Below are 14,477 nucleotides of genomic sequence, written 5' to 3' on the forward strand. Positions count from 1 at the left end.
TAGCACAAATAACGGTATACACCCGCCAGCTGACGAACACGAGCTCCTCACTAAACCCTTGATTTCTGGCGCCAGAAACGTCATCAGAGGTTGTGCGGTAAGTGCCTAAGCACGACCGCCAGGAAAAATAGATCTCTTGGCAAAATTGTGAAAGAAGCCTATGTTATATGTTTAAGTGGTAGTATGTCATACTGATTTGACCACATCTACGACGCAGCTCATTTTACTATTTGACTGCTGTTTTCATTGTATCAGTCGTGGTATATGTGTTTAAACAGAACATGAGCGTAGGGATACAAACACAATTTGAAAAGGTGTACCGGTCTATGTTAGAGCGCGTTCTTCACTAAACTGCGCACTAGCGCGCGCTCATTATGTACACAATGTGGAAACCTATTTCTGCCACTGTAATGAAAAAAATAAGTTCCTGTAAGTCATTATTATAAGATACTCAGAATTATGACTTACTATCTCAACTTGTGATAGTAGTACCCATCTTACTACTATTCATAACGTCTGTTATTTATAGAAACGGTCCGTTTTTTCATAACAGAGCTCTGCTATGAGATACAAAGTCATAACTATGATAGGCTAATTCTACTGGCTTCCCAACTAGCAAATAATACAGTTAAAGATTTGTATAACCTGCAAAGCCCTTCACAACCTCGCACCTTCATCACTTTCTGACCGCTTGCACCGACATCTCCCGCCTGCAGTCTTTGTTATTGCTTCTATCGTTTCTGTTTTTATTTTGAAAAGTGCTTTGAGTACCTTCATTGCTATAAACTGACACTCTCCAATAAAAGCATTGTAATTCAAAACAGAGTCAATACCAGCTTACCATCTTTTATTTGAACAAGTGACAGATACCAGAAGAGAAAATACAAACTCTAGAATTGCTTCTAGCCTGGAAAAAAAAAGTACATTGTGTAAAACTGCTGTACAGGCAACCAGATCCTAACTGTAAAATCACAACACTTTCCATTGCATCCTCTCTTTTGTTGAACCTAATTACAAGTGTTTGAGGGATACTAATTAAGTGCAGTCAGGAGAATAAAAGAATCACTGTTCAGGATGAGTAAATCCCCCCAGACCAAAGATCTTTCTTGTCTTTAATAACTGTTCGCCTCATTACCATTTTAATGTTGTGATTTTTTTACATGCGTAAAGCAACAGTTATTGATTTGTAATCCGATAGCATTGCCTTTGCAACAGTAATGAGAAATACAAAAATTGAAGGATTCAATGAAAGACTTGAAATTTCACTCATTAGAGGCCACATTCCTTGTCATATACACAGCAGCCAACTGCCACATTTTACAGTACCAGGGTATGAGTTTGACAACAAAGCCGATTAGTTATGTGATAAAAATTAGTTTGCCATCTCACAGCAACTAATTGAGTTTGGTCAGTTCAGTTGTGAGTGGCAGCCCAAGAGCTGTGCGCACAAAGGCTGTCATTTCAAGCAAATTAGCTCTGGGCATAATCCCAAAGAGGCTGTCTGATTCTACCAGCTCACATTAATAATTTTGATGATGGGGAAGTTATAGCCTCTTGTGTTTTCAGGACAGAAACACATTATGGCCAAACTCCCTAAATAACTGGTCTACAATAATGAGACACTGTTGGCTACTGTGCTGTTAGGTCTTGAAATGTGGCCATAGAGCGCCGTCATCAGGGAGGGTGTGTTCACGCAATGGCTGCCAGGTAATCTTTCACCTCCGCTGGGGTGAGTCTTTTGAAGCCGGCCTCGTTGCAGATTCCCACCTCAATGTTCTCCTCTGTCATCTGACCCTCAAAACTCTCCTGAAACACAAATACAGGATAATGTAAATCACTGATGATAATAAAATGAGATTCAATACCTCAGGTATTATTTTATAACAAACATCATACCTTCAATGTCAAGATGGCTGTGTGGATGGCATCTTCCAGTTCCAGATCGTTGTTGTACCTGGAGAACAAAACCAAAGTGGTCAACAAGCAATCCGTGTAGTGTGCTTCAAATGAATAACTCAGTTGTGAGCCCACTGTCCCAAGTTTATTTATTTATTTATTTATTTATTTATATATATATATATACACAAAAAATTACATAAAATTGAATATCACCATACCCATCACAACACAATCAGGTAGAGGCAAAACTGTTCTGACATTGTTGCCTAGCTAACTTTCCCTTGGATGCAGTGATTGAGTTTTTAAACCTAAAAAAAGTGGAGTAGGAGACAACCATGCGCTAGTAAAAGCGCCAAAGTGTGCGTTGAGGAATTATAAAGAGAGCTGTAATATATCTACTATACTTATTTACTTTTGTCATGTATTTGGCAAGATGGGCCTCTGATTATTTATTTTTTTTACAATCAGTAGTGGGCCTTAAGTCACAAAAGGACATTTATTGGGAACATGCTTCATTAGAATCAGGTCAGAGTAAAGCTTTTCATGGTTTTCCATAAGTGTAGTGAAGAAGTTACCTTCCTGGTTCCTCTTCATTGTGTGCCAACTACAAATTAATTGGATAGTAAAGCTTCCATGCATTATTCAGTGTTTATTTATAGATCACACTGGGGCTGTAAATCATCTGCATCATCAAATTGTACAAAAAGTTTTTTTACACTTGTTGACAATTGATTGTTGGAGATTGGCCACTGACCTTACATGAATACATTTGCTGTCCGAAAGAAAAGGTTATTATATTCATTAAACAACAAAAAAGTTATTTACTGTAAAGTCTTACCTTTTTTCAAGGAATGTTTTTCCATTAACGTAGTTCTTTCCCATGGCGGTGGCTTTCCATGCAAAGTATGCACCCTGCCAGTCAAAAACAAAAGGATAAAAATTAAGCTTTTATGACGACGGCCCCTGATGCAGTCCCAACACCAGATCTGGAGCACCTGGAGTCAGAGCTCCACAGAATATAAAGGCCAAAGCTTCCAGTGTTGTTCTCTCTCTACCCTGTCGGCACCTGCTGACCCTTTTGCTTTACTTAGCCTTTTTCTTACACTTCTTACTCCACAAATCCCTCACACTACATTATCCAAGCACATCCACATGAACACTGCTCATTTCACTGACTAACACACCTCACAACCAAATTCACTTCTAAATTGTTATAATAAATAGTTTGGATTATTTGGGATTTTGTCATGACCTGTGGGTTATGACACATAACAGCATTATGAAAAGTTAGGATCCCAGCAGACTGAGGCTACGTCCACACGTTTTTGTTCCAAAAAAACAAAATGACCGCATCCTTTGAAAACGCACATCACCATTCACATACACTGGGCATATGCATGACGGTGTAAACAGGAAGCAGATTTTCTTCACACTGCAGTTGGTTTAGTTGCAGAAAATACTGCAGAGGATGAACGGCAATGGCGAGAAGACTAGAGTAGAGATTTCTTTACTCAAACTGTTGCTGGAAGACCTGGCCGTTTGTTTTCTTCTGGAAAAGGGTCATCTGATCAGGGCGCTACAAATCAGGGAAGGATACGTCATGACCGCTAAGACCCAATAAATTAGCGAACGCGGGTGAAAACGTCATTGTTTCCCAACTTATCCATTTAACCAACTTAGCCCGTCCACATTAGAACGTAACACAGTTTTTGTTTAACTTATCCACCCTCAGTGCTCTAAAACTTTGGCGTAGTGTGGATGCTCATTGTAAAAGTAGCAAAAGATATGTGTTTTAAAATGGAAACGTAGTAGTGTGGAAATGGCCTCAAGCTCTTTTAAAATCAAACAATTAAAAGAACAAAGTATTTGAGGACAAATGTTGTTATTCAACAAATATAAGAAAATAGTAGTACAACATACAGAGGGGTCCGACTGGAACAGGTAGGGGTGGTCTTCATCCCATCCAGCTATCAGCAATGAAACACCAAATGGACGCACCCCACTGGAGAAGAACACACATTAAATTAAACACAGATTAAATAAAAAATGTATACTGAATACATTTCACCTCTGAAATATAAAAGTGATGCAGTGTGTGTATTGGTGCATCTTTGTGAATACCCACCCAGACTGTGTGTACTCCTGCATTACAGAGGCCACTCTCTGGACAAGCTGACCAGTGGGGATAGGCTCCTGGTAAACCAGGAAGTACTGTTGTGCCAACTTCCGGGCTCGTCGCACCAAAACCCTGAAAGGAAGACATGACTCATTAACTTATCTGTTCGTGAGGTTCAGTAGTCAGACAAACTCTGGTGGCATCTCCTAGATGTCTCACATGTGGAGCAAATAAATCGTGGTTGACGGTAAAATATGCAAACCCTCAACAAACAGATATAGACCTGATGCTATATTACTCACTACTGCTATTATATTGTTTTATCTGCTTATGGACAGTCAACCAAAAGTTTGCATTTTAAAAGTTGATCATCACACAGATTTTGCTTGTCCAAAGTTAGGAAAGACAGCAGAGATGCTGGCCCTCTGTTTTACTTCCAAATGCAGAAACAAAATAATCCCCACCTGTAGTCGGGCCCCATGCCGCTGTAGACCATGCCTATGTGTTTGGTGATGGGCTCCACTTTGTGGACGCTCTGCTCATCATACAGAATGGACTTCTGTTTCTTCTCTGTTGCCAGGACAACTCCATTGGAAGCTGAAAATGAAAGAACAAGTGTTTTCACAAAATCCTGGCCAAATGATCAAATGTCAGGAGAAACGCAGCTCACAGAGAGTCGATACAGCAGACATTGTTTTCATCCAAGTCAAGATTTCATTTAGCATAATACACATTCCCCTGCAGAGTCTTGTTGCATCCTCTGAAAACAAATCAGACAAACTAATATGGCTGAATTCACTTATTATGTCAGTGATGAAATATTCTTAATTCCTGCTGAAGAACCAAGAGCTGTATGTGATCCCATCGTGACCAGCACTCTTTACCTTTGATGCCGACTGAAGGAGCTCCGGCTGCTACAGCTGCCAGGGCATATTCAATCTGGACCAGTTTACCCGAAGGGCTGCGGGAACAAACACGTGATGATGTTGCAGTACAATTCACAAAGCTACATGCAAGTACTAGTATAACAGTTAGTGCATCCCGACAAACGAAGGCGAAACTGAAAGCACAGGGTAAAACAACCGACTCATCTGAGCTAACTTGGCTAACGGTGAGCTAACGTTAAGTCTCACACGTTAAATCACATATAACGTAGAAACAGGATTCGTTTCGGTCTATTCGGTCAAACGCTCAGGAATAAAAAACCCTGCGGTGACATTTTATCATCGATATGAAAAGAAGAGAGTCGCTAGACTATTTCATTTAGAAACACGCTAGCCGACAGGCTAACAGTTATCATAGCCGATTCATTCCCCGGCAATGACAGTGCATCGACTACAACACGGACCCCAACAACCTTATTTTCACATAGAAATAGAAAACGGTGCAAACTGTTTGAAAAGATGCTAATCAACAACATCTTCAGGATGAAAGTTTGCATGCTATTTTAAAGTTGCATGGCAATTTTGATCAAGTTTACCTAAATGTGGTGAGGGAGAAACTATAGCCTCGTTCCGCCATCTTGTTCTTCTTCTTCTTCTCTGTGTTGGCGGAAGAATTGCAAATCCACTTTAGGGGCTTATACTGCCACCTAAAGACTAAACACTTTTTTTGTGGTGGATAGTAGTTCAAAATTGTATTAATTGAGGAAGCATATGGATAAGATATCCAATGCTTATTAACTATATTTTATATGCATAACTCTGAATCGTCAATAATATTGGACCAATGCCAGCAATCAGGTGTTACAATACGAGAAATTACAAATGAATCTGGATCTTTGTTTACGTCCCATATCAACTTTATCAAAGTATTATCTGAAATAAAACAATATATAATGAATGTCTCTATTAAAACACGTATTTATTGAATGACTTTATTTTACATCCTAAAACACATTGTAAAATGTAAATCAATGATATTGCTTAATAGGGTATATGTTACAGTGGATATCACAGTATGATATGGCAAGCTATTTAAAAAACATCGCTTAGGAACTATTACCAATAGGGACAATATACTATGATAGTTCAGACAAAGTACCGTCATGTTTCATTCAATAACTGTAAAAACACTAAAGAGTGAAGTTTGACATTTGGCCGCTAGGTGGTAGTAAGACGCCGGAATTCATCTTGCCTGCTGGAATTCAACAGAAGAAGTGTGGTTTGTTGTCGCTGTTTGATGACGTCTGAATCTCAGTGACCGTGAGCTGTTTGACATGTTGAACGGGAAGGAAGCGTGCTGACAACAAAACATGATGAATATAGCTGCTTTGGTGAACAGCCTCAGATGCTCTTTGCTACACATTGAAAGCAGACTTCTGCAGTCGGCCGGACTGACGTTAGACAGACAGCTGGGTGAGTTTACTGACCGCAGCTCAGGACGGCGTCTAACGTACAAACACACACACACACACACACACACACACACACACACACACACACGCACATACGTACACACACCCCTCTCTCTCTCTCTCTCTACATTTGTATCCTTGGGTTGCAGCGAACAGCAGGTAACAGTGTTTTTCCTGTGTGCAGCTCCGGCTCTGGCAGTGAATGGCCCCGGCCTCCTGCCTCAGCTCGACAGGGAGGATGAGCTGGAGGAGCAGCACCGCGACCCGCAGCAGTCTGCTGGCCTGCTAGACGGCATCCTGTGGATGGCAGTGCCCAAGAAGAGGCGCACGATAGAGATTAACCGCACCAGGAGGAGAGCCGACAGCAACGTCCTACAAGTCAAGGTACAATGTGGATCCTCCCAGTTCACCTAAAAACCTAACTTTATATACATTTAGTTCTTACTATCTAATATATATATATATATATATATATATATATATATATATATATAAATAAATAAATAAAGGTAGGGGGTATCAGCTGTAACTCCCCCTGTAAATTTAAACTTTAGTTTGTGTCATGTAAATCTTTAAAAACTACATTAACAAAACTCAACAGAAACATTCTGCTGCAAATATAATCAAATGTGTACTCGGATAAAGTTGAGTAGATGCAGCACCAACAGTGTGTCAACAAATTACTTTTGGTATTGCATACAAACACAATAGAATATGTAAAGACTTAAATGTTATTCAATTCAATACAGGGAAGGGAAAACTATCTCCGAAATGTTTGACGGCATGGCGGTATTACCGGCTGATACTTGCTGCTCGTTGGCTGAATACACGTATATCAATATTGTTTAGAAACAGTCTTGGCCTTCCGTTGTTTCATCCACCGTTCCTCTGCCTCCCTCTCTCAGAACAACACCGAGCCGTGTCCAGAGTGTGGCCACTTGAAGCAGAAACATATCATGTGTGGCTTCTGTTACGCTAAGGTGTGCAAGGAGACGGCTCTGATTCGGCAACAGATGAAAGCGATGGAAGGCGGCCCGCTGGGGGCCCCGAGCGTGGAGACCGTCGTCCTGTACGAGGGCGAAACACCAAGTGAGCTGGACAAAGACAAGAGGATTGTGGAGAGGGCCAGGAAGAGGCCCGTCTGGTTCAGCCAATGATGCTGAGATTAATTAGAGATTAATGCTGCGCAAGATGTAGACCTTGAATTTGACACATGGCTAACACACACACACACATACACACACACATTCTTTATATGATGTAGGAAGCAGCATATTTTGTCCAGTCTGGTATTCAGTAAATGAAGGATGTTGTAGCCGTTTTATTTCCAAAGCAATGATTTGATCAGCACTGATACCAGGAGCCTTGATCAATACTGCCCCGTCAGACATGTTTTCACTTATCTGTGAACACACTGTACTATAGCAACGCTGTGTTGGTTTAGGGACACAAAGTCATTGGAGATTTTCAGTATCGGACTCATTGTATTAACTCATATTTTCGACTGAGAGAAATTTACTGTAAATTTGGTTGTTTGTCAATAAATCTATTATCTGAAAGATAAATATTGTGCATCTACTTTATTCATCGTTTAAATATAAGTGAGACCATGCAATGTACAGGGCAATGGTTGCATTAGTTAAATAGTTGAAGGTGAATGACTGCTTTCACTTCATGATACAATGAGAAACGGTGAAATATATATATTTTCATGAACTGTGCACCGATGTTATCTGCATAATAAAGGGGGATGTAGAGTGTCAGCATCCTATAACTATGTATGTATGTATCTCAATTCCAACTTTTTAAATGGATGAAAGTTTAATGGAAAATAGGCACAGGCTGTTTTCTTTAGTGACACAAATGTGTTTTCAAGGATGAAGAAACTACACGGCATGTGATGTCAAACATTTAATTTAGAAACCTGTGCAGCTCATATTAAATAACATTCATTCATGTCGAATATCATTCCTTATTAAATTACCTGGCTAGTGATGGAAAACTAGTCAGGACTCAGCACCAAACTCAAGTCACGAAGTTCTGGCTCTTGTGTGTCGGGAACAGACTGTTTTTGCTGGGATGAGTCCAGCATACCTTCCAGTGCCTCAGTGACACCATCATATACCCTCTGATTCAGTTTCACCCTCAGCTTTGATGAAACTGTCGCTGCCAGCGTCCTCCAAAAGAGACAGAGTGATCAAGGTTTCAAATGAGCTTCAGAGCTGTGAACTACAACATATCATTAAGTCAGTAAAAGGTCAGAAATGTAGCGTGGAATCAAATTGCTTTATCAGCAGTTACACATACAGAAGTCAAGCAAGGTCCAAACCTTTCCCCACTTCCTTCCATTATGAATTATATAAAAAGACCCCGGTAGCACATCTGTAGAGACTCTACTCACTATCACTCATTATTCCACATTCGCAGAGATGTATGGAATAACGAGATACAGCTGAGAGTAGACCTATCGCTAAACAAATGCACTGTGTCTATGCTGCTAGAGAACTTTGCTAAATACTCAGTCAGTCACAAGCATGTATTTTACAAGATGTGGTTTAGGATTAATGAGTTGGATTATGACTGTCAGTCAGTGATCTGATTGCTCTCAGCTGTTTCCTTCCTGCGACATGTGGTCTATGTGAGAGACATTCGAGGAGCCGGAGGATATTTGTTTTGACCTAAATCCATGTCCAGATTGGTCATTTCATATTCCAGTCAGTATGCACACTTATAGTATGGATGCAATCTGGTGGGCTCGCGTTATGGAAAGAGCCAACGCACATTTTCACATGAAAACCAACCTTCAGGATGCCTGGAGTGATGACATTCACGACAAAGTGATGCAGAGGATTAAAAATAGAAACAAGGCCGGGTATTTAAGACATTGCAAAACGCACTCACATCTCAAGACTACTTGGTACACGCATTGATGATGACATGTGATTTGATCGCCTTCTGAATCCGTTTCTCTTGAGTCAAGTCAGAAAGGAGCGAAAGTGGACGTTTTGCCTTAGGCACATGCTCACTCACTGACATCTACGCGCTCAACACAACAGCACCATGCACTGTGTGAGCAGAGGAGGCTGCTACCTGGTGAACTCCTACTGTGAGCTGCAGGAGGAAAACCAGTGGAAGAAGGAGAGCTACCAAGAGTGCTGGCTGAGCCTGGTCCTTGAAACGAGGCCGCAATACAAGTATGTTGTTCCCACGTTGGGATTCATCTTTATTCTAGATTAAATTCTGTACGAGTCACTGGAATCTTTGTGAAGTATATTCATAGATCTATGTGTGCTAGTGCTCAGTATGTTGTGACAAGCAGCAGGATAGAGAGGGTCAAGGACAGCAGAGCAGCATGTGTTCTCATTATGTACGCTGTATTTTGATTTGGAGCGTAAAATCCACACAAAAAAATAATAATGTTTTGTCTGGTGTGTGTAATGTGTTCAAGGCTCACTCTATCAGAGACGGACAGCATTCGAAGAGAAAGTTACAAGCAGCAACAGGTGGCCGACTTCCTGGTGGAGAGGAGTCCCAGCCAGACACTGAGGCTGGGCAGCAACAGCAGAGTCACGACGGAGCACCGGCTGCCCTTCTTCAACACCAGCCAACTACGTCCTGCTCCATCCACCTCTGGGTGCACAGAACAGCCAGTGGGTACATTACATAACGGAGTGGGGGAACAGGAAGTGACTGCCACGTCCCGGGAGCTCGGGAAACCAGTGAACTTCAGAGCCTCGTGTCTGATGTTCTCACCGAGGGAAAGCTGTCATCGGGTGCAGAGGAGGGAGTGAGGCGAGGAGCTTGAGAGTATTTACGAGTTCAGAGTGTAGTGTGGCCTTTGTTGCCGTAATTTACACACTGGTATGAAAAAAGAAATGTTATTTAAGGTGTATATTGTGTGACTACTTTAACTGTGACATTGACCTTCTGATTTATGTAAGTAAAATATATCTAGGTAATATGATGTTTTTAGTATCATCCAAACAAAAGACATAGACTTAAAAAAAGAAGGATTTTCTCATAATTGAATTACTAAATTATTTCATTTTAAAATTTGGAATCATGCAGAATTGATGAATCTATAAATCATGTGCGACACTTTGCAAAATAAAAAAAGTGATGTACTGTACTCAAGATGTGAACACATTCTGACACAGATTCTTTGTTCATCCTTAGTGATTTCCATGCTGAACAAAGCTTCACGAAACAATGTCTGGAACCTCATTTTTCTTACCGACTTACACAACATTAAAGTTAATAAAACTGTCCTTTTAGAGAAAATACAACAAATCCCTTTTCATAGTACATTGGCTCTGATAAGGTTGGGTAGATAAGTGTTCTGTAATTCACCAATTATTTCCATGTATTTCCTGTTGCATACTGTTTATTATGAGTTTCCACATAGCTTTCATAATAAATGCTCATTCTTTAGGATAAAAACACAGCAGCAGCTCCACCCTGTGGTAAGACAGTGGCATTTAACGGGACCAGATACTATACTTTGCTAAATGTAGACGTACACGATTCTTAAAGAGAAAGCAAGAACACAAAATTAAGTTCTTAACCCAAGTATTTATTAGGATGATTTCACAGAGTGATCAGAGTCAGTACATCTGAATTCATGGCATCATATCCAGCACCTAATCACCAAGTCATCGTCCAAATAAAAACACAACAGCATAGAGAAGCTTGGTATAGAAATGCTACAGCTTTAGTTGATCCTTTCAACACACTAGTGAAGTGTGAAGTAAAAGGGTGCTATTCCACTATTTTAAAAGAGCAGTATTGTGGTAAAGTGTTACAGTACTGACCACTACTTTGTGCTCTATTCCCTTATTTAGATTCACATGCACCTTCAGTGTCCCGTCTCCCTGATAGTTAAAAAGATCCCGCAAACCTGCATTGAAGACTATAAATTAAAATCTAGTGATCAGAGACTGATGCACTATTCTATTGTCTTGGGATCATGTATCATAAATGGTCACACACACTTTGGAGTGCAATGAGAGATGTGATACGTGGAAGGAAACCTGCAGGTCCCACAGATATCAAGATAACCCCCTCCAATAGCCCTTCAACGTATTAATGTGTGGTGTCAACACACTACAGAGGAAGACAACGATAATGTTTTCCATCAAAATAACATGTCCTCTTGTTAATGATTCCTGGTTGTATTGTTTAGTTTTCATTGTGATTCATTTCCTTCCTGAAGAAACTTGCAGCAACAAAGGGGTGTTACACTACAATTGGGAACACTTAATGGGAACTCTAAATTCATACCCAAGGTCTACATCTTCCAGCCCAACAAAATATGCACCGAGCAGTAATTCATGGCACTCAAAGAATGCGAGTTAAATAGTACATTTTGTAAAAAAGAAAAATCCACCTGAATGACCCATGTACATTTTCATCATTACACATTTTCACACAGTTACTTTAAAGCTAATGAGTCTTAAAAGGCAGGGTTGGTAATCTTCTTCAGAAAGATTTTTTATATTTTTGTTGAAATTCTCATTGCATCCCAACAGCAATCAATATATAAAATGCTCTGATACCAGAATCTGGTATCAGTGGCGGGCTACCTGCCTGTGGAGTCTTCCACAAGATGCAAGCTTTACAGTCTTGAGCACCAACGATAGCCATGTTCGTTGTTTATGTTAATATGGATATTTTTTGTCAGTGTTGAAGACCTGGCGACTTTCTTGCTAAATGTAACAACTTTTGGAGCTAAGGCTGCTTGCAACTCTCATTTGAAAAATAGTTGGCAACACTGGGCTGTGTTTTTCCGTTGGACAATATTTAAAAATCTAGCGTCCTCTTGCTGGTATGGCAAGATTACCAACCCCAGCTTTAACTGAGGCTTCTGAAGTAATGGCACTATTTTTGCATGCTCCAAACCTGACTTAATATCCCTTCTTTTCTAAACACAGAGATAACGGCAGGAACTTTCAGATGTTGAACATCACCTTATTGGGGTTACTTCTTGTGTGTTTCCATGACATCCCAATCACGTAAAGATAATAAAAACAAAACAAATACATGCATTTTCCATTTTGGATCCACATACTTTTAACATTTGTCAAAGTCAAATGAAAAACCAAGGTTCGTCACTTTGTTTGAGACTGGAATTTTCCTCCAAATATAGCCTCTTCGGCTCTCTTGTGTTTCTGGACGGTGACCTGCTGCTGCCAGTACTTGAGGTACACCCACATGAGGCTTCCATTCTTCCTCTTGTCCACGTTTAGCAAGTCCGCACAGTGCTTATCTTTCCTAAAAATATCCTTCAGGTCGGACTCTAGATCCAGTTCCGTTCCGATGGGGTCCTTGACGACTTTAAGCAGCATGTTCTTTTCCATCTCCAGCCGCTGGTCCCGAGGTTGGATGAGGGAACAGTAGGCATTCTGGCGCTCCACAAGCTGACCCTCGAGCTCCTTCAGAGTCGTGTTGGCTCTCCATTGCCAGTCGTTCTCTCCTTCCAGGGCGCGATGCAGCACAGCCCCTGCAGCGCCGGACCTTACCTGCCTTTGCTTCTCTTCCTCCAAGGACTGGCGCTCCTTATGAGGGAGAAGACAGCGTTTTGGTTTACGCAGGAGTGGCTACAGTTTTAAAAGGGAAACATGCACAATAGCACTAATGGTTTGCAAGTCAAGATTTTACCTGATGCAACTGTTTTCGTTCTTCCATCAGCATTTGGCTCTGTGAGATCAGGGCCAGCTTGTAACCTTTGACCCTCAGTCTCTCCTTCTCTAGCTCCAGCTCCAGTGTAGCCGCTGCCCTGCGCCTCTCTGTCAGTGTGTCCCGGTACCGTGCCTCCAACTCGCTTTTTAGGGTGGAGACGTCACTGTCATACTGGTCTTTAACTTTCTGGATCTCTCTCTGAGACTCCCTGGTCCAGATCCAACCTGAAGGCATTGTGGGAGTTGTTGAGATATTTAGGTAATTTTTACGCATCCCCTTTCCGTTTAAACCAAACCCTGTAGCTTTTTCTTGGATTTGTTTTGTTTGTTTGGGGCTGGTGTGAAAGCTGTCAATCAAACCCTGGTTTGGTTCAACAATCTTAACTGAGACCGCTTGAAAAGGTTGGTCTCAGTCCGCTTTCAAACGGACTCTGGTGTTGATAGTTTGCGGTGTGAAAACAACTGAACTAAACACAGGTATTTAGGGTAACGTTAAACTACAAACAAATAAAATCCATCAACCTAACCCTGTCCCAGGTCGGTGTTAATTAAACCTTCGGAAGAAGGAGGACATGTTTTCTGATAAAGTCAACCCTTGCCATTTTACAATCTCGTAAAAAAAAAAGAGACAGTCCCAGTGAAGATGCATACATTTATACAAGACTGTACACTTCCCAGAGGGTTAGTGTCTCACACAACCTCAAGCAGCTTTGCAGGAGCACAGTCATATACATGAAATAGCTCACATGTTCTCCGATGTTCAATTACCTAACCACAGACACACGACTTTGTGTAACTTACGAAATGCAGCCAGTCCCAGCATTGGCACCAGCAGGGAGTAGCTCCATTGGTTGCCATCACGGCCCCCCGCCCCCCTTCCTCTGGGGTCTGGTTGGATGTTCCACCTGGGGGGGTCATTCAAGTTGTTCATGGAGACTACTGTGACACACAAACAAAGACACACAGGGGAGACAAACACGTAAGGGATAATTGACTCCTTTGAATTTACAATATAGCTAAGTGTGAGAGTGCCAGTCGCAACAAAGTTACAAGGTGGCTTAGCTATGAACATAACCAGACACTTTTTATTAGTTAATTGCGTAGTCTCATGTTTCAATAAACACTGAAGGTCCCGCGTATCCATTGAATTAGTTTCACCAAAACAGCGCGACAGGCAGCAAAAATAAAACCGCTCTGACGTGAAGTTTGACATTCCAGCTCACCATAAACAAGGCTAGCTGTGAGCTAACATGCTAGCTGGCGTTTAGCTTGCTGGCTCATGCTCTCTAGAGTATTTAATACACAAACATAACACGGGACATACGGATGTTGTAAGTCCGACTACAGGTCGGCGTACGTCTGTAAGATATATGGTGCTGTGTCTCACCTTGAATGCAAAGTCTAGGTCACTTATACATTTGTTCCCTGC

The 14,477-nt window shown here is 41.1% G+C and overlaps 4 protein-coding genes across 4 annotated transcripts; 2 read left to right on the plus strand and 2 right to left on the minus strand.

Moving 5' to 3' along the window:
- Window positions 1-832: 832 nt before the first annotated feature.
- Window positions 833-5,548, minus strand: psma2a (proteasome 20S subunit alpha 2a). The gene is made up of 8 exons (XM_079227235.1): window positions 5,496-5,548; window positions 4,900-4,976; window positions 4,480-4,612; window positions 4,025-4,147; window positions 3,820-3,901; window positions 2,738-2,811; window positions 1,897-1,954; window positions 833-1,806 (listed from the first exon to the last, which is right to left on the minus strand). The coding sequence occupies exons 1-8, from the start codon at window positions 5,534-5,536 to the stop codon at window positions 1,690-1,692; spliced, it is 705 nt and encodes a 234-aa protein (XP_079083361.1). The 5' UTR covers window positions 5,537-5,548; the 3' UTR covers window positions 833-1,689.
- A 677-nt stretch (window positions 5,549-6,225) lies between these two features.
- On the plus strand, window positions 6,226-7,930 carry mrpl32 (mitochondrial ribosomal protein L32). Its single transcript, XM_079227012.1, has 3 exons — window positions 6,226-6,372; window positions 6,556-6,755; window positions 7,277-7,930. Exons 1-3 carry the CDS (start codon window positions 6,270-6,272, stop codon window positions 7,526-7,528), a joined length of 555 nt encoding a protein of 184 aa, XP_079083138.1. The 5' UTR covers window positions 6,226-6,269; the 3' UTR covers window positions 7,529-7,930.
- Window positions 7,931-9,301: 1,371 nt separating this feature from the next.
- On the plus strand, window positions 9,302-10,557 carry LOC306744929 (uncharacterized protein). The gene is made up of 2 exons (XM_079227633.1): window positions 9,302-9,565; window positions 9,820-10,557. The coding sequence occupies exons 1-2, from the start codon at window positions 9,432-9,434 to the stop codon at window positions 10,160-10,162; spliced, it is 477 nt and encodes a 158-aa protein (XP_079083759.1). The 5' UTR covers window positions 9,302-9,431; the 3' UTR covers window positions 10,163-10,557.
- Window positions 10,558-10,923: 366 nt separating this feature from the next.
- On the minus strand, window positions 10,924-13,979 carry ccdc127a (coiled-coil domain containing 127a; the record flags this gene model as incomplete). Its single annotated transcript, XM_079226983.1, has 3 exons — window positions 10,924-12,925; window positions 13,029-13,273; window positions 13,850-13,979. The coding sequence occupies 3 exons, from the start codon at window positions 13,977-13,979 to the stop codon at window positions 12,479-12,481; spliced, it is 822 nt and encodes a 273-aa protein (XP_079083109.1). The 3' UTR covers window positions 10,924-12,478.
- Window positions 13,980-14,477: the final 498 nt, after the last annotated feature.

This window comes from Taurulus bubalis (assembly GCF_910589615.1).
Source record: "Taurulus bubalis genome assembly, chromosome: 12".
In the NCBI taxonomy this organism is placed as follows: Eukaryota; Metazoa; Chordata; class Actinopteri; order Perciformes; family Cottidae; genus Taurulus; species Taurulus bubalis.